The following is a 17,504-nucleotide window of genomic DNA, read 5'->3' as shown; positions in this document are numbered from 1 at the left end:
GACTAGAGGCCAGTCTACACCATAGAACTTGGTCTGGTTGAGAATGATGATGTGCCTCTTGAAATCGAAGAAATGTGATTCATGCTAGCCACTTATATCTAACAATATTACCAGAGGCAAGGAGCTGGAGTTCTCTGCACCTGATACCTCCCCCCTATGTTTGAAGAGAGGGACATGAATCCTAAGTAGAGAAAAGAGGCAAATATTTTATACAGCAGTAATCCCAGCCTATTTAACTAGATAACAGACAACAAAATGGACAAAAGGTATCTTGAACAAAAACAACTATGGCCCAGAAGGATTGACTTCAAAATCCCCATTCTCATCTTCACAGAGAGATAGTTACATTTGGCTTTGGCTGAGAATTTAAAATCAGGCTGAAGAAAGGACTGTGAACCCTGAGAAATCCATTTCAGAGTGTTCCAAAAACATGTTATCCTTTCATACCTGCCTCTGGTAAATTGAGAAACCTGTAGAGTAGACATTCCTGTTGTCTATGAACTGATGAACAAACATTGGTATGTGCTCAAATAAACAGATTTGTAAAAAAATGTACACAGATACTGGTCCTTTAGCCCATTCACCAAAATATGCTTCTGCCTTCTACTGTCTTACTGATCAGACCAACACAACTTTCATGTGATCACATAGGCCAGCTAGAAACTAAGGTGGACTCTGGCGCCATCTAGTGGAACTCATAAAACAGCCCCTAGCAGACCAATTTGGTCATTTCAACAAAAACACCTTTGCTCCATTGCTCGATGGTAAAACAGTACTTTTGAATCACAACAAACAAATGGCAGGTAGCTGATTGGCCGCGTGCACTCCAGCTGCTTCTGAGTTGGATTGGAGCTCATTATAGATCACCCTGCTGCACACTGACCCTAATCTCCTTAATTACCTTAGTGAGGGAGCTAAAACCAACCCCATACTGCCCTGTCATTATCTCCAGCCAAATGGTTCTGACAGCAGGCAGGGATAGGCACAGGGACAACAACAACATTCTCTTCTGAACGGGCGGAAATATGATTCGGCAAAAATACAAGCAAGAAATGTTTGCTAAACCTGTGAGTATAGATCATGTTTGCTGTATCCTTTTACTCAGCTACCTGTCAGAGAGTGTGTGTTCTGTCTTTCTGGTGACAGTAGGATGAACATTAATATGCTGATTAGACTGAGGAAGCAGTGATAGTGTAAACTTGCTGTTTTTTCACAGTATTACAAGTCTGTGCTAGAATGCAAACAGTAGAAAAGGCATAATGGCTGATTCATGGGTCCTTAAATGGTGTCACTCACAGTTCAATGTGAAATCCATAAAGCTAAGTATATGTCCTGTCGGATAAATTATTAGTATAATGCTATATATAAAAAAAAAATAATGACGTGTTTGAATTAACTGAATGGTTTATGGTTGTGTAAACATGTATTTTATAGGCCTTTGGCACCATAACTGCATCTGCCTATGCTATACTTGATGCTATTTATTGTCATTTCTGTCTAATGTCTTTTCAGTGGAGACAGTGGTGATCCTTTGATGAGTGATGTCTCTTTTGTTCAGGTGGCGCCTCGGTCACAGGAACCCTTGACCTCTCAGGCTAAAAATACAACGATGCATGTGAATGGCCAATACCTCAGACTGGCAGCTAAAAATGGCCCCAATTCCAAAACACCTGGCCTCCTTCTGTCAGCCACACATGGGGACGAGGCGGCGGGTCAGCTTACTCCGACCATGCCTACGCAGGAGGGCACTGCACAGAGGGACTCACTGCTGCTCAGGTCGCCCCTGCCTGACTCAGAGAGGGAGGGCGCGAATCTGCCACCCAGGCGGCCGCAAAAACTGGCTCCCCTGGAGCTGCCCAAGGAGGTGAGGGAGGCTCAGAGGCAGAAAATCAAAGGGATCCAGCAAGAGGCTAAGGCTGCTGCTCGCAAGCTAGATGTGGCAGGGCATGAGCCTTACCCCAGGAAGGTGAAAGCCGGTGGGAGAGAGACAGACGATCACAAACATGGAGTGAGACTCCCCGAGGACGCAGCAAGCCAAGCGGCCCCTCCTCCTGTCAGCAGTAAACCGGCCCCGCCCACCCTGGCTTCTGACGTGAAAGCTCCAGCCACGCGTGGCGCTGGGAGCGCGTGCCAAAACTCCGGCACGCTCCAGCAGGAGACGGCGGGCGGGAGGAGGCTGCGGCTGAAGAGAGAAGAGCGCCTCGAAGAGGATCAGAGCAAATCAAACATGTCAACGGAGGGATCATCTGTGGAGGAAGGTAAGCTGGCCCAGCGTGGCCACAGCAAAGGGCAGCGGGCGGAGAGAGCTCTGAAGGAGGCCAGCCGCATGCTGGAGAAGGTTTCACGGAGGAATGCAGGCCCACCACAGCAGTCTGGGGATATGGAGGTGTCAGGAAGAGCCATCAGGAGGAAGGCTGTGAGCGATCTCCAGGACGCAGTCCTATGACCGTTGAGCAATCTGAGGGCTGTAGCAATAAATAAAAAAACATGACCGTGTTGAGTCTAGATTACTTGCTGATGCTTCTGACTGGAAACATAGGAGAGCCCAACTTCCACTGTAACTTTCCCAAAGCATGCAGTAGAAATTTCATGACACTTCCAAGTACCTTCTATTCTATAAATAGAATGTACTCTGTAAAACTCTACTGTATATCAGCTGGATAAAGTAAGAGACCAAATATGTATTTTAAGGCTGTTGCTTTTCAGCAGAACATGCCATTTGCATCACATGCTAATTAAAGCTGTGCCAAACTAACTAGCATTGAGGAATCATAATTAGGGCTAAGACATGATGGCTTCACTCTTTACAGCTCAGATCTGGACCAAGCGATGGTATTGTTGTATTACATGATTCACAAACAAAGCAGCAACTGTACCTCTAATGTAACCTCTAATAAAGTCCATGACAAGGTTCTTTGTATTTTGTTTCTTTGTGCTTGGGCCTGCAAATGGGACAAACTAAAGTCTAAAACTCATGTGTACAGTGTACTCAGTCTGAACACCAAAACCTAGCTCACTAATTGAATTTCCAGAAAATGACTGTTCTGTGAAAAGAGGGAATGACATAGTGTAATGTGCATACATGGTCTCTATCATCTGTCCAGGATCCAAACACTCTTACTGATCACTGAAGTCATCACTTGAGTCATTTCCAAAATCTAGGATTTAATTAAAAGCAACAAATTGCCTACAGTTACCAGATTTTAAAGTTTAGTAGACAAGTTACTTATGACTTATTAGTTGTTTCAACAGCTGTGTTTTAAGGTTTATGAGCTTGTTTAATGGTTTCTACTGCCATGACCAATGTCCTCTAAAAGAGATGTTTTGGTAAATTACTTAATGCACATTGCTTGTATTTCCATAAAATGTTTGTATACAATATAAATGAGAGAACACTGACGGCAAGTGGTTTCTCAGGAAAAAATTGATAATTTAGCCAAGACCAAATCAGACAACAAAAGGCTAATGTAGCCTGATACTGCAGTAGCTGACTATCCATCTTAGTAAAGCTGACACAGTATTGACAGCTGTGGTTAATTAGAGTCGGCCATTCTTTGAAAGACCATGACTGTCTAGCTAGGCTTTAGCCACGAGAGCTGTGTCAGATCCTGTTGCTAGAATCCCTTTATCAGCATTATCCATGGCCCATAGATAATAACTTAATAACAATTTACAAGAGTGTTTAACATAAATAAAAAGGTAAAACATTGATTAAAACTTCCAAACTAGCAGAAATATGATGACACATTTGTACTGTAGACATGGCGTTTGCCAGACATCTGAGATCCAAAATTGGATTGCAGATGACAAGAGACTTCCTCCACAACGCCGGCAGCCTGAAGTCACACGGCCTCCTGAAGTCACACGGCCTCCTGATCACCTCCTGGACCCTTTCTGCAAAAGGCGGCAGACGGCTCCTCACAGTGACACCATCGCTCATAACATGCATCTGCCCCAGGTCGTCACCACGCTTCCCATTCACTTTACACTGTTGCTATACATAGATTTACATGTGCTCACTTGCCAAGTTGCAAAAGTTTGGCAGGCAGCACTCAGAATGCATGGTGATGTCTAATGTCCTGTAGGCGAGGGGAGGATTTGGCTCATGCTTTTCTGGCGCAGTTGTAAAGGTCGGTATAGTAGACTATGCTTCAGCGTGCCCTGTTTGGGGCTTTTCTAACAGGAAACAGGTTCACAGAGAAACATATCTGGAGCTGGAACATACCTTACATGACAAATGATTCCCCTGGAACATGGCATTATGACTCCACATGGAAGTTAAAACAGCAAATATTACATTTCCATATGCTTGACACATTACCTTTGAGAAGTGATTAAGCAATGTCTGACATCATCATTAGACAGTGAAAATAATCATGACATTTAGCGTATTTATTTACATTTGTTCATGCCCTCAGTGATAAGGCTGTGCATAGGACAAGGTTTTTAAGCACAAGGGTTCCTCAATTATGGAGTCTTAAACACACCCTTCCCCATGAGCTTGTGTCTGTCTGAGGGCTGAGGGAGGCAGAGGCCGGCCTGCCCACCACCATCTCCAGGGCGGCTCCGTTGTGGCTATCACAGTGGCAGGGTTGGACAGTCCATGTGGCCGCCAAGAAGCTGTGCCTGTCTCTGAGGGCAACACTTCAGATGGGTGCAGCCATAAAGGAAGAAGAAGAAAAAAAAGAGACCAAAATATCCTGAAAGTTGGGTCTATAATTGGCTGGGCCTGTCAGCCTTTTTATGTGTGTGGAGCACAGCAGCAAAGCACAGTGAGCCTCCTCGCTCCCCCAGTGAAACCCTACACTTTCCCTTTCTGTTCCTCCCACTCCCTCCTCCCATCCAAAAGGTTGTTGCTTGAGCTCACCTCACTTTTTAAACAACACTGTACACTGGATTGTCACCCTGGATTTTTTATACTTATTTGGATCTTCATTTTTGGCACTTGGGAAGGAGAGTTGATTCATCACTGAGGAACAATGTTTCCTTAATACTGCGCGAAGGGAGCAAGTGCACATGCAGAAGGTGGGGGTAAGGAGAGAAAGAGACCTCCGGTGAATCGATAATCCAGGTAGGAATTAAATCTTTCTGTTTTAGATCGATCATAATTTCTCCGATATGGTCCCTGGGAAAGCAGACTTCCATGGGTGTCTTTGGATTATTTTGGTGTGGTTTGTGAGAGGTGTTGTTGACCTCAAGCAGTCTAGATGCTCCTCCAGACAGAAGGTTGTGGTATCTATCTCCAGTTTTTTTTCCTTTGGGTTGCATATGGAAAAATTGTTCCTGTTTTATACATTGGCTGATGATGGACAGCAGGTTTCTGGTAGATACATCTATGTTGTAATCCCAGGTTAGTCATAGAAAGAGGAACTGGAACCAGGCCTTTGGTTACAGACCAAACAGTTTTCAGTTTTCACACAGGAAATCTGCCTTGGATTTACCTGCGGACAAAGTCAAAAGAGCATGTTTTAAACATTCACTTAACAAAATTGTTCCGAATGAGTAAATTATTAAAGTAAAAACATTTACTGTGGACAGTGTAATATAGTGCCTGGGATGTAGTTCCCTGGAGAATTAACAGCCAAATACTACCCACTGTAAAGTTAAATAGTTTGGGAGGGACATATTTGAGTTCCTTGAATATCTTTCTTCCTGTGGGGAGAAAGATATTCATAGATTTTAAACACTAATTACATCAATTTCAGCAAGGAGCCCTTTTTCTATTCATTATAGAGCAACTAAAACCAAGTGGTCTAAAGCAAAAATAGCCCAGTGGAATATCAGATAAGTGCCTAGCCAGCATCAAAACTACTTTTTTTTTTACTGCCAAACAGGTCAGTCACTTTGGTAACACATACAAGTACTATGAGCATACAGTAAAATCTAGATGTACCTACTAGGGGACACAAGGGGGACATCCAAAAGAATGCTCGTATTCTAGGCTACTGTAAGTCTGATTGGAGTTTGCCACATCACTGACGTTCACGCCACTGATGACAGAGTAGTGTTGGACCTGGGTTAAAACCAGTTTCCTGAAAGCATGACCTAGCATTATCATGGAGTCTGAAAAACACCACAAACAGTGTTTTCAGGCATCACATGCTACCATGCACTGTACAGTACGTGAGTGAAAATACTTTTGATGTACTATAGGATACCTATTAACAGAACTGTCACCTGTCACTACACCACCATAACACCTACAGTATGGTAGTAAAATACAAGGCATGTTTTACACATCTCACTAACAACACATTAACACAAGTTAAGCATGAAGAATGTAGACACCTTCTACTCTACCTGCAATTGAACATTGAGAGAGTTCATGGTTTTATTTGTCATCCACACAGGTGCAATACAGTAGGTGACCTTAATGGTGATCACAAACTAAGCTACCAAGAAGAATAATCAAGGCCAAGATGGAATTGCGGTTGGGAGTTAGGGCTTCCTTGGTCCTGCTCATTCTGGCCCTAACCCTCTCAGGAGAAAGGGTTTATGCCCAAAGGGCAGGTAAGACCAGCCGTACTTACAAAGGATGAATGAGAATCAAACGGAAGGATCAAAATATGACTTACTTGTTAATATTACTTACTAACTACTTACTTGTTTTTCTCTTTTAGGGTGCAAAAATGTAAATTATGACCTGGTGTTCATTCTGGATACCTCCTCCAGCGTGGGAAAGGAGAACTTTGAGAAGATCAGACAGTGGGTGGCTAACCTGGTGGACTCGTTTGACGTGGGCGAGGAAAAGACACGCGTCGGTGTGGTCCGTTACAGTGACAGGCCTACTATAGAGTTTAACCTAGGGAGATTCAAGACAATGGAGGAGGTGAAACGAGCCGCCCGCAACATCCGCTACATTGGAGGGAATACAATGACTGGGGACGCTATCAGCTACACGACCAAAAACATCTTCACCGAGCGGGCCGGGGCCAGGCCTGCGGCCAAAGGCATCCAGAAGGTGGCCATTCTCGTGACAGACGGCAGAAGCCAGGATTACGTTCTAGAACCTTCCAAGGAAGCCGCTAAGGCAGGGATCCGCATGTTTGCAGTGGGCATCGGGGAGGCACTTAAGGAAGAGCTGGAGGAGATCGCGGCGGAGCCAAAGAACGCCCATGTTTTCCATGTGACTGATTTCAATGCCATCGATAAGATCAGAGGCAGACTGAGGAGGAGGCTGTGTGAGAGTGAGTCATCACTGATTATTCACCAAAAGTTATAGACACAGGAACAACCAGGAAAACTGTCTACAGTAGATCAGCAGAACGTCTAAGTTACGGGATTGGTGTTCAAAAGAAGACCTCAAAGCCTTTGATAAGTGTTGAATCTAAATCTCTCTGAACATGAGTCCCATTTAAATCCCACTCTAAACGCTTAACCATACATTAAGACCCTGACCAAAACCCCACCCAACACCTTTCTGCAATTACACGCACAATATCACTCAGCTTGTTCCCTTGGGCCTGCTTCGTCCTAACCTTCCTGTCGCTGACAGGATGTTATATGTTTGAGGTGGGCGAGATGCAGAAATTGCTTGTAAATGACAGTTCTCTAACCAAGACATTTTTGCGGCCAGTTGCCCCACCAACTGCCGGGTTAAAGTTTGGTTAGGAGGTGCTGAACACTGGATAGTCTAACTCTAAGCTATTCTAACCTCAATGTCTACTCCAGAGTACAACACAACCTACCCAGCAAAGAAGTTGTTCCAGAGAAAAGAATCAATCATTATTTTTGTAGCCACTGTAAATAATTCTGAAAACAATAATACAAGTCTCTCAATATCATGTGGCCTTTAACAACACTTAAAGGAAAGTGGAGAAGTGTGTGTCTGTATGTTTAAGTGGAAGAGTGGATGCTCCACACTCCAGAGTTTGCATTCCCAACTAAAATTAGCCGGACAGGATAGCAAAGGATGCCTGGAGTCTTGGCCACAAACTGTAAATAAGGATGTTTAAATGCTACAATTATACTTCTGTCACTTGGGATTATGGTTTCATCCTACAGAGACAAGTATTGACAGTTGGCTCTAATACTACATTGTTACAGTACTGGGTGATGGTGGCAATCACTCCCTGGAGAAAGTATCCTGACTTACTCTGTAATTAGAGCCTTTCTTCTTTATTTAAATCAGGTGACCTTGTAGAGTGACACTACACCATTTGAGTTTGGCAGAGAGCTTGTAGATTCATTTTAAAACCCTTAACCCTGACCTTGTGCTTTGAGCCCACAAATTCCAATGATCTTCCACTAACCTTTTGAGTGCGTGAATCATGACGACTTGTCATAATGGTTCATACCTTTGGGTATTTGTGGGACATAGCTGCATTCCCGGGACAGTTTTAATGCTGTAATCTCTTGGATAACCAAGTTTACATATCTAAGAATATCGATGGTCAGTTCAATGGGCACACTGAGTACTACAAGTTATTTTCGCTCATAAAATTACAGTTCTTATGTTTCAAGTGGGCCCCACACTGCAGTTTAACATCTACGTCATTGGTTTTCACCTTTCATCTACCACATCTCAACCAAAAGTATAGAATTTTGTAAACAAACCAATGCCCATGCCTTCAATTAAGGTTAAAAGATGTCCTTGTCATTTAACATGCATAAATACAGTTACACTAAAATAGTTTAAGAATGATACAATGTAAGATCTTATATTTATCCTCACATAATACAGGACAATACATTTCAGTGCAAAGGGTTTTAAGTTACAGTAGCTTCCTGTAAGCACACTGGTATAGCAACTCATGACCTCATGTGACCCTTAATTTCATTCACAACACAACATCATACAGAGCAGTTGTTGTAATAGACAATAAGCTCATATGAATATAAACCCTTACATTACAGACTAGAATAGGCAAAATGCTAATGTAGAAGTCACTTGGTACTGTATACACTCATACTGCAGATTAAGTTGAAGTTTGAAGGTGATAAGTCTGTGACTAAGCAGTAGCTTCTGATATGAAAAACCAACACCAAATGAGTGTGCCCTTAAAGTTTAAAGCCCTGTATTTCTTCAATTTTAACTTGCAAGTTCTCTAAATTATAGCCTCAGAGCCACAAACCCAGGGAGAAGCTCGGCTGTTTAGCATGCTCAGTTTGAGTTACAGTGTCATCTTAAAACACAGTGACGCACAGACATCCATTCACAAGATAGCACCCAGGGTTATAGCACATTTTAACTAACTACATGTGTGTGTCTATAAGGACTAAAGACCTGGAAGTACAGTTAGAAGTATATTTTACATTCTTGTAAGATTGGTGAAGATCTGAACAATACACAACAAGGACCCAGAGCAGGTAATAACTGAACATGACCCCCCCCCCCCACCCCCCCCCCCCCCCGCAAACAGCCACATCAAATAAACAAATGGGCTTTACTGGTCTGTTTTCAGATAAACATATTCACATGTTTTCTAGTGACACTCACAATAGGAAGAATTTCCCAAGGACGAATTTACATGACTAATTTAATCATGCAAAACAGGTCAGTGTCAATAGAGTTGTCCGTAGGAAAGTGATTTTACAGTCAAGTTTATTTTTATTTTGGCTAATTAACAAAGTCATTCCAAGCTGTGATTAAAGTTAATTATAGGGTCTGATGCTGCGTGATATCAGGTACAAAAAAGGCTGCAGAAGCTTGAGTGTCAGCCTACTGCAGCCCTGTATAAAGTACAAAGACAGACAGACAGACAGAGACAGAGAGAGAGAGAGAGAGAGAGAGAGAGACAGAGAGAGAGAGAGAGAGAGAGAGAGAGAGAGAGAGAGAGACAGAGAGAGAGAGAGAGAGAGAGAGAGAGAGAGAGAGAGAGAGAGAGAGAGAGAGAGAGAGAGAGAGAGAGAGAGAGAGAGAGAGAGAGAGAGAGACAGAGACAGAGAGAGAGAGAGAGAGAGAGAGAGAGAGAGACAGAGAGAGAGAGACAGATAGACAGACAGACAGACAGACAGACATACAGACAGAGACAGAGACAGAGACAGACAGACAGAACCACACATTTACTGCTTGGTGCAAGTGAAGTGACTCTGACAACAGATGTACAAGTTTTTGCGTTGCATGAAGCAATGCGGGGCGGGGAATGTAGGGGAAAAACAATCTCTTTGCTATTTACTTCAACTGAGCCTGCTCCTTAGTAGTAAATGCGGGAAGTTTCCCGCAAATAGAAAATTGTCCTGCTTCCTGCGCCAATGTAAACGAATCCTGATGGTGTTCCCTTTCTCACTGTCATCACTGGCATCACTTGGATGGCCCAAGCCTCTGAAAAATGTGTGTGTGAGAGTCTAAAACTGTCACCGCTGAGGCCAAAGCATGTGCCCACTACTCTCCTGGAACCATGGTCCCCACATCTTCTCTGCCTGATTGTGCCATACTTTCTCTGAGGTATTTCCAAACAGAGATACTGCAGTCTTTCAACTGGCGACTCCTATGCAAGAATTACTACCCAACATTATGCGGTCTGTTCAATCAAAATCATGAACAAACCTCACAACTGACACAGTTCCAATGGTGGATGACAGTCTTTGCCAACCGAAGTCTTGTGTTTGTGTTTCAGATGTACTGTGTCCAAACATGAAGGTACAACCAGACCGTTTCAAACCCAACAGCACCAGTTATGGACTTCAGGAGGTTCCAGGTAAAATGTTTAAATGTATTCAAATTCTTTCCACCTTTTTTACAATTGTGAACAAAATGGCTGATATGCGCTTCTGACCAAAAGATGATAACCATAGTAATGGATATATCGTACAGCACAAATGTTTTTGTCTTCAAGGATCCAGATGTTAAATGAATTGTTTTCATTCATAAATTACTATACCAGCTTCTCAATCACGTCTGAACTTGAAAAATGCTTGGGAAAATGTCTGCACCCTAGTACTTATGCGGATCAATTTCTTTCTATCAGAGAAACCCCAAAAGCCTGATCATCTTTTCATTTTCAATGCCTGGATAATAACATTTAATTTATTATTCTCAGGAAGCGCATCATTTTGGGTGTTTTCCATTGAACATGCAATTGCTATCTGTAAATAATGTAGCTGCTTTCAAAGGATAATTAATATGACATTATGAGCAGATTCTTTTTGTCTGCAATACCTGTGGCTGACTTTCTGAGAAATGTAGGGAAGCGCTTAACCAGATAAGTAGGATGTTGTCTTGAGGCCTTTGGGGATCTCAGTTCCTGTCTATACCTCCCACTCACATTCATCACACTAAGACAAAAAACAGACCCACACAGGGATGTCTGACTGCTACAATGTCTTTACATAGAAATGAAGGGAACTGTCAAAAACAGCCAAAGTTTCTCTCTCTCTTTAACAACACAGACTTCAAAGTCATTACTGGTATTGTTAATTAAGCTGCTGGCAACACCAGTATTAGTCTCACTGCCAAAACATTAATTGACCTAAAAACCTTTTGGCAGTAGCTGCATCAGTGTCTGTACTTGCTACAGGAAGCACAAATGTCAGGCTATTGCATCACTCATATTTTCGAAACATCTCCAGAGGCAGTTACGAATCAACAGTGTATATGGCAAAATAAATGAGTCTGTGTTTGAAGCCACTGAGTTGTCAGTCATTGCAGGAAGGATATCAGGTTGTTGGTCACAGTAGGCACATCTTACTGTCAACATTTGTCAGCTGAACATTCAAATGGTATTGTAGTGGAACGTTTTGTCTGTCTCCACTGGAACGATATGAATATCTGACATTGTTTATAATGAAACATAGATGACACAGCCAACAGATGTTCGTTATTCAATCAGGTGGACACTACATCATAGACCTGTGACTGTCATCAGTACATTTACAGTAGGGACACATAGAGTATGTCTGAAGGATCTATTAGACAGAAGGCAATCGCTGATTGTGATCAACATACAGTAGGCCCAGTAAGTGCCAAGCGAGGCTATGGAGAACGACATGTAAGGTGAACGAGTGCTGGATTTAAACCTGAGGAATTCTGGCAAAGCGGCTGTTTGATTCTGATGTGTAAGGCAAGGCAAGTTTATTTGTATAGCACATTTCAACAACAAGGCAATTCAAAGTGCTTCACATAAAACAATTAAAGGCATCAAAACATAATGCAAAAGAAAACAAGATTTAAAAACAATTCAGAACATTCAATAAGACATTAAAAACAGTCAAAAAGCAAAAAATGAAATAAAAGTTGCAGAGCAGTTTAAGAAATAAAATGCAGGAGCGAGATGCAGAAATTGATATCCTGTAGACGACAACGTTTATGGTTACTTCTGACTAGACAAATATCACATTCTGAGCTCAGTGCTAATTATGCGGTTATCCCTTTGCTGTAAACAGCAATGATGGAAGGAGAAATCAAAATGAATCACTGCAATCCAAAGTTGTTTTATGAAGTGTCTGGAAAAAACAACAACATAAATTGCAAGTCGTGAAATTATCTTATTTGTGAAAATCCTATACAATATTGAACTTACAGGAAGTCAGTGAAGGACTCAGAGTATTATTTCTCAGTATTACTTGAACTGTGTAGGCTGGCAACATTCATGCTCTAAGAAGCCTGCATACAGATATCCTATGTATGATATGCAAGGGAATTGGAGGTCTTGGAAGTCCAGTCAGTGTCAATCACTTCAGCAGCGCCTGACATAAGGAACGCGTTACAGTTGGTTGTTTGCTGTTAGCCTCTTTGTTTTTGACTGTCAGTGAGCCCATGCAACTAGATGAAGTTAATGGCATCATATGCTGTAAAAGCTTGTAACTTTTCAGAGGGGAAAGCAACCTGTGAATTTGAGTTTTCTGATCCATAACATGTGGAGTCTGGTGTGACCAACAGTGAATACTGAAAGTCGGAAGACAAAGTGTTGTGGCGTCCCTAGGCAGTCTAGAGCCAGGCTGCCATCTGTTCACATCAGAAGAATGCACTCTATACGGTTGCTTTTCTCAGTCAGTGAACTCATCTGGCTTTCCCGCAGTGATCGCCCCCATTGGCCTTTTTTTCTTCTTCTTTTTTTGGCTGTTCAAAATAACTTTTGGGCTTGATTATACACTTTCTGCTGCCAATCCAAATTACAGGTCTGCACTCGAGCTCGTCCCTGAAAGCCACAGAAACAGCACGGACAGCATTTGCATGATGCACGGCGACAACCAAAAAAAACGGAGTCAGACCCCGTAAAAAACTCTCCACTGAATAGGTAGTGGCCATCACTTCAACTCACCCAGAAGGAAAAGCATCAGACACAGTCCTGCAGCTCATGCTTTATGATCTGGAGTGCAACATAACAATTGTCAGAAGACCAAACATCACTGGAGGTAGTCTAGAAATAAATCTGGGCAGTTGGCACTACCAGCAGGCCACAATATGAGTTTAGGTGGCAGGGCTTTCACATGTTTATCGGCCACATGTTTTATGTTATTTTTCGCTTTGTTGCTGGCGGCAGCCTGTGCATTGCCACCTGTTTCCAGGCTATTTACAAAGATCTGAGCAAGCGTTTGCATATTGTGCTCTCACATTACTGCAGGCATAATGATGGGCTTCATGATCTGCCTGAGAAAGCTGAATCAAAAAGTATCACACAGACGTGCCTTGTTTCCTGAATGGGTATAAATGATCAATTGGACTGTCGGTGTGAACCTGACTTACTGATTCTAGCTACAGTCCTACACCATGATAAGGGAAGTCTACATATATATGACAACATCTTCTTAATGCTGACAGAACAAACTGGACACATCTTTAAGAAAATCCTGAAGTACAAACATTTGACCCACTTTGTTGCTAACAGAGCCCTTCTGTGACTTTCCCAGTAAATCCAAGCCAAACTATATGGCCATTTCCCTCTGTGAGATGAGATCACATGTAGATAAACTGGCCACATTGGTAAACGCCTGGTCACTGCTGGGATTACCATAGCAACTTGTTTGTTGAATAAGGGAGTGCCCTCTTTAAACTACCTTTATATAGCAGGGTGGCTTACCCAGAAAACCTCAGCCATTTAAAATGACATGCATGCTGCTGGACAACACACACACACACACAGACACTGGACAACCAAGTCATAATTACATATGGTATCTTTTTAAGGCATCAGATTTATTTAAGTCATCTGGCAGCTGATAAATTGCAGACCAGAACATCATCAGTGAGTCTGATATCTTGACCCTGTTTTCCATGAACTAGCATTTGTTTGAAAGTAGCACAAGAAAAAACACGCAGGCCTTCATTGAATATCAAAGCCGTAAAGCTTCAAGAAACTTACCTTTCTGAGAAATGTATATATTACGTTGTCTTCATCGTGGATAGCTCAAACAAAGCCTGAATATGAGACACAAAAAACGGCAAAAGGGAGTGTTACTAATTCGTTCCGAGTGCCCCATCTAGTGGTGTCCAGTGGAAACAATGAACAATTGGTCAAGTTCAATTTGACTCATCAACATGTTCTGTTTCCCGTGCTGAAGGATTTGACCTCATGGATTACTTCAAAGTTGATGACGTTTTGGGAACAAGAGTCGACGAGGGTCAAAGCTCCTACGTTCGTCTGGGGACCATGCCCATTGTACAGCAAACAGAGTAAGCACATGAGGAAATATTTCATATATGCCTTTTGGACACCCACACAGGGCCTACCTTTTTGTAGTGTGTTCTTGTTTTTGAGCACACAGACCAGTAGAATAGCTTAATTTGTCTTTTCTGTGACCTACAGAAATCATTCAAATCAAATGCATGTTAATAGCTGAGAGAAAGACTAAATAAGCCACACAGAGGAATTTGAAAATACTGACAGTGACTTAATGATTTTTTTTCCCTTTCTTTGTAAAGAGATGTATTCGCCCAAGGCCTACCAGATGAATATGCCTTTGTGACAACATTCAAATTCAGAAAGACCTCACGAAGGGAAGATTGGTACCTCTGGCAGATTTATGACAAGTATGGTATTCCTCAGGTATGTTGCATTTTGGAGGGTAATGGCCAAAGGGGTTTGTACCTTGTGAAGCAGCAAGATTCAGGTCCATCAAGTTAGCAAAGGGGAACCCTTATTGTTTTAAGTTAACCTCAACCCATTTTGTAGACTGTTGTTTGTAAAATTATGCAGCAGTATTTAAAATGCAAAAAATTCCCCTCTCTTTTTGCTAGGTGTCTATCCGTCTCGACGGTGAAAACAAGGCAGTGGAATACAATGCTGTAGGATTGACCAAGGATGCAGTGAGAGCTGTGTTTAAGAATTCAGAAGTGGACAACCTATTTGACCGCAACTGGCACAAGATCGCTCTCAGTGTAGAGGCGAAGCAAGTGACCCTCTTCCTGGACTGCAAGAAAATCCAGACATTGCCCATAGAAGACAGGGAGGATATCGACATCCAAGGGAAGACTGTCATTGGAAAGAGGCTGTACGACAGTGTACCAATAGATGTGAGTCCCCTTCCCTGTATTGTACATTTAGCAAATGCACAGAGATGGCCCATTTGTCAGTTTTGATTTTCTTCTGGAAAGTAAAAACGAGGAAACTGAAATGTGTTTGAATGTCTTCCGCTTTCCCTCCGTCCAGTTTGACCTCCAGAGGATGATGATCTACTGTGATTCCAAGCATGCCGAGTTGGAGTCCTGCTGTGATCTGCCCACTGGGCCGGTGAGTGCACCTGGGTCCCGTCAGTCTGATGCCTGGCCTTCTACACTTCCCTTTATTCTGGCCCCCATGTCAGTGTTCCTTTCAAATCCAAGATATGTCATTCACACTGGATTGTCTTAGGCAGTTGAACCAAGGTAGATCGTTTTGTTTTCTGCAATTGTGTGGGCATCACGATTGGAGCTGATGAGTGATATTTCGGTGCCATTTCAGTGCCCCAAGCAGGTGGTGACAGAGGCACCCCCTGTGCTGATTCCCACCCCCACCCCCACAAGTGGGGAGCAAAAAAGAGGACCCGAAGTCAATTGCTCCTGTCCCGCTGGTGAAAGGGTACGATGCCTACTCTGCAGGCCGGTGTCCACTTTCTGTCGAAAGACTGTTTTTCTACCAGCTTGTAGTTATGAAAACTTGGACTTTTTGTCGTTTATTAGTTCCGAAGTTCCAAAGTTTTTATGTTTATTTTCTGCAGGGAGCGATCGGTGTACCTGGCATTGCAGGTCTCAAGGGTGAAAAGGTCAAATAATGCTCATCTTTAGTCATTTTTTTGTGTGGTAACAATATATTCTAATTCCTCGACCGATCTGTGTCGTAATGCCACATGCGTGCATTTCCAGGGTGATACTGGCAGTTTAGGCCCAGCTGGACCTCCTGGCCTGAACGGACAAAAAGGAGAAACTGTATGATAATCCTTCTGTGCTAACATCCCACTTCAATAAACACATTTGAATAAAAATAAACAATGCCACACATGTTCTAGCATGCTCACTGGAACACACATCATTGTCCCCTAGTGTGGACTATAGTACAACATTATTAGTCTTAGTAGTTTTACTTTAGCCAAGATAATTTTTATGATATTGCTCTCCTCATCTATAATATTCTTTTCTGCTGTTTTCTCTCAAAAGCCTCGATAATAATTGATCCTTGTTGATTGATTATTTGCAGGGCAAAGTTATCTCTGTCAAGGGTGACAGGGGTCTCAAGGTAAGGTCATGGTTTTAACGGTCAAACTCCTCAAATCAATGCAATATAATACATACATACGTCTCAATACGCGTAACTAATACTTGTCAGGCATCGACTGCCAATGTGTGCTGATAGAGACATAAAACCTCAGAAGCACTGTGAAAATACTTTGAGGGGGCGTCAAGGAAAATACTTAAAACTATATCATTGTTAGAATTACAGGACAGGTCACCACAGAGGATGTGTAACAGAGTTAAAGGTTGGCCCACACAGACGCTCCTCACGTCTGTCAAAAACAAATGCTCTGTGTAGTTTGGCAGTACCAGCTGAAAGCTTCAGTATATAATTTCTCCCTTTAGTCCAGAGCTCAGGCATGTATCATTCGGGAGTCCAGAGAGTTATACTTAAAATGGTTGTGTGGGCTGAAAAGACAGGCCCAATGGCCTATTCCTGCTCCATATTCACATGGTTTTTGGACTTGGTCATTGTGGTGTTGAGAGATTCACCTCAATAGTGTGGTGTTGGATGTTTGATTGTATATCTTTGTATTGACTTTCCACTTCACTGTGATCAAGTCTGCACTCTCATATCATGCACTTAGGCTACTTCGACAAACAAGCAGCCTGCTTGACTACATAAGACATCTGGAATTTTCTCGACATGTTTAGCACTGACTGGCCCAAAATTAAAAATTAAAAGCAATACTTTACAATGAATTCTAATAAATGACAGGCTAACATATTGATGTGCATTGAGGAGTTTACTGCTAAAACAGCATGAAACTACAAACTCCTAAATGTTTGTGGGCTGTTCTTTTTCTGTTCGATCTTTCGGTCTATCTACTTTGTCTGTTTTTCCAGCCTCAAGCTTTCTGTTTGTTCTGGGTAACATTACAAATGATGAAAACCCTGACATTGGTGTGCTACACCC

At 42.4% G+C, this 17,504-nt stretch overlaps 2 protein-coding genes across 2 annotated transcripts in view; both read left to right on the top strand.

The window, feature by feature from the left end:
* Positions 1–933: 933 nt before the first annotated feature.
* Positions 934–2,903, top strand: LOC134041005 (uncharacterized). Its single transcript, XM_062487228.1, has 2 exons — positions 934–1,067; positions 1,559–2,903. The coding sequence occupies exons 1-2, from the start codon at positions 1,026–1,028 to the stop codon at positions 2,444–2,446; spliced, it is 930 nt and encodes a 309-aa protein (XP_062343212.1). The 5' UTR covers positions 934–1,025; the 3' UTR covers positions 2,447–2,903.
* A 1,986-nt stretch (positions 2,904–4,889) lies between these two features.
* col22a1 (collagen, type XXII, alpha 1) overlaps positions 4,890–17,504 on the top strand; it is a 31,637-nt gene continuing 19,022 nt past the window's right edge. The window contains exons 1-12 of the mRNA XM_062487239.1: positions 4,890–5,071; positions 6,351–6,510; positions 6,621–7,187; positions 10,560–10,640; positions 14,443–14,554; positions 14,804–14,927; positions 15,119–15,394; positions 15,531–15,611; positions 15,822–15,938; positions 16,078–16,122; positions 16,223–16,285; positions 16,554–16,592. Coding sequence (XP_062343223.1) covers positions 6,420–6,510; positions 6,621–7,187; positions 10,560–10,640; positions 14,443–14,554; positions 14,804–14,927; positions 15,119–15,394; positions 15,531–15,611; positions 15,822–15,938; positions 16,078–16,122; positions 16,223–16,285; positions 16,554–16,592 — 1,596 coding nt within the window. The 5' untranslated portion in view covers positions 4,890–5,071; positions 6,351–6,419. The remainder of the gene's footprint in view (positions 5,072–6,350; positions 6,511–6,620; positions 7,188–10,559; positions 10,641–14,442; positions 14,555–14,803; positions 14,928–15,118; positions 15,395–15,530; positions 15,612–15,821; positions 15,939–16,077; positions 16,123–16,222; positions 16,286–16,553; positions 16,593–17,504) is intronic.

The sequence above is a fragment of the Osmerus eperlanus genome, chromosome 20 (genome assembly GCF_963692335.1).
Source record: "Osmerus eperlanus chromosome 20, fOsmEpe2.1, whole genome shotgun sequence".
NCBI classification, from domain to species: domain Eukaryota; kingdom Metazoa; phylum Chordata; class Actinopteri; order Osmeriformes; family Osmeridae; genus Osmerus; species Osmerus eperlanus.
Note: the sequence above shows the minus strand (reverse complement) of the source record. Positions and strands in the feature narration are given on the sequence as shown.

What these genes read in the sequence shown, in the direction of transcription:
- LOC134041005 (XM_062487228.1), top strand. Translation starts at nt 1,026, where the DNA reads ATGATTCGGCAAAAATACAAGCAAGAAATGTTTGCTAAACCT. An exon ending in AAGAAATGTTTGCTAAACCT is followed by an intron (nt 1,068 to 1,558) that starts GTGAGTATAGAT and finishes TCTTTTGTTCAG; the next exon opens with GTGGCGCCTCGGTCACAGGA.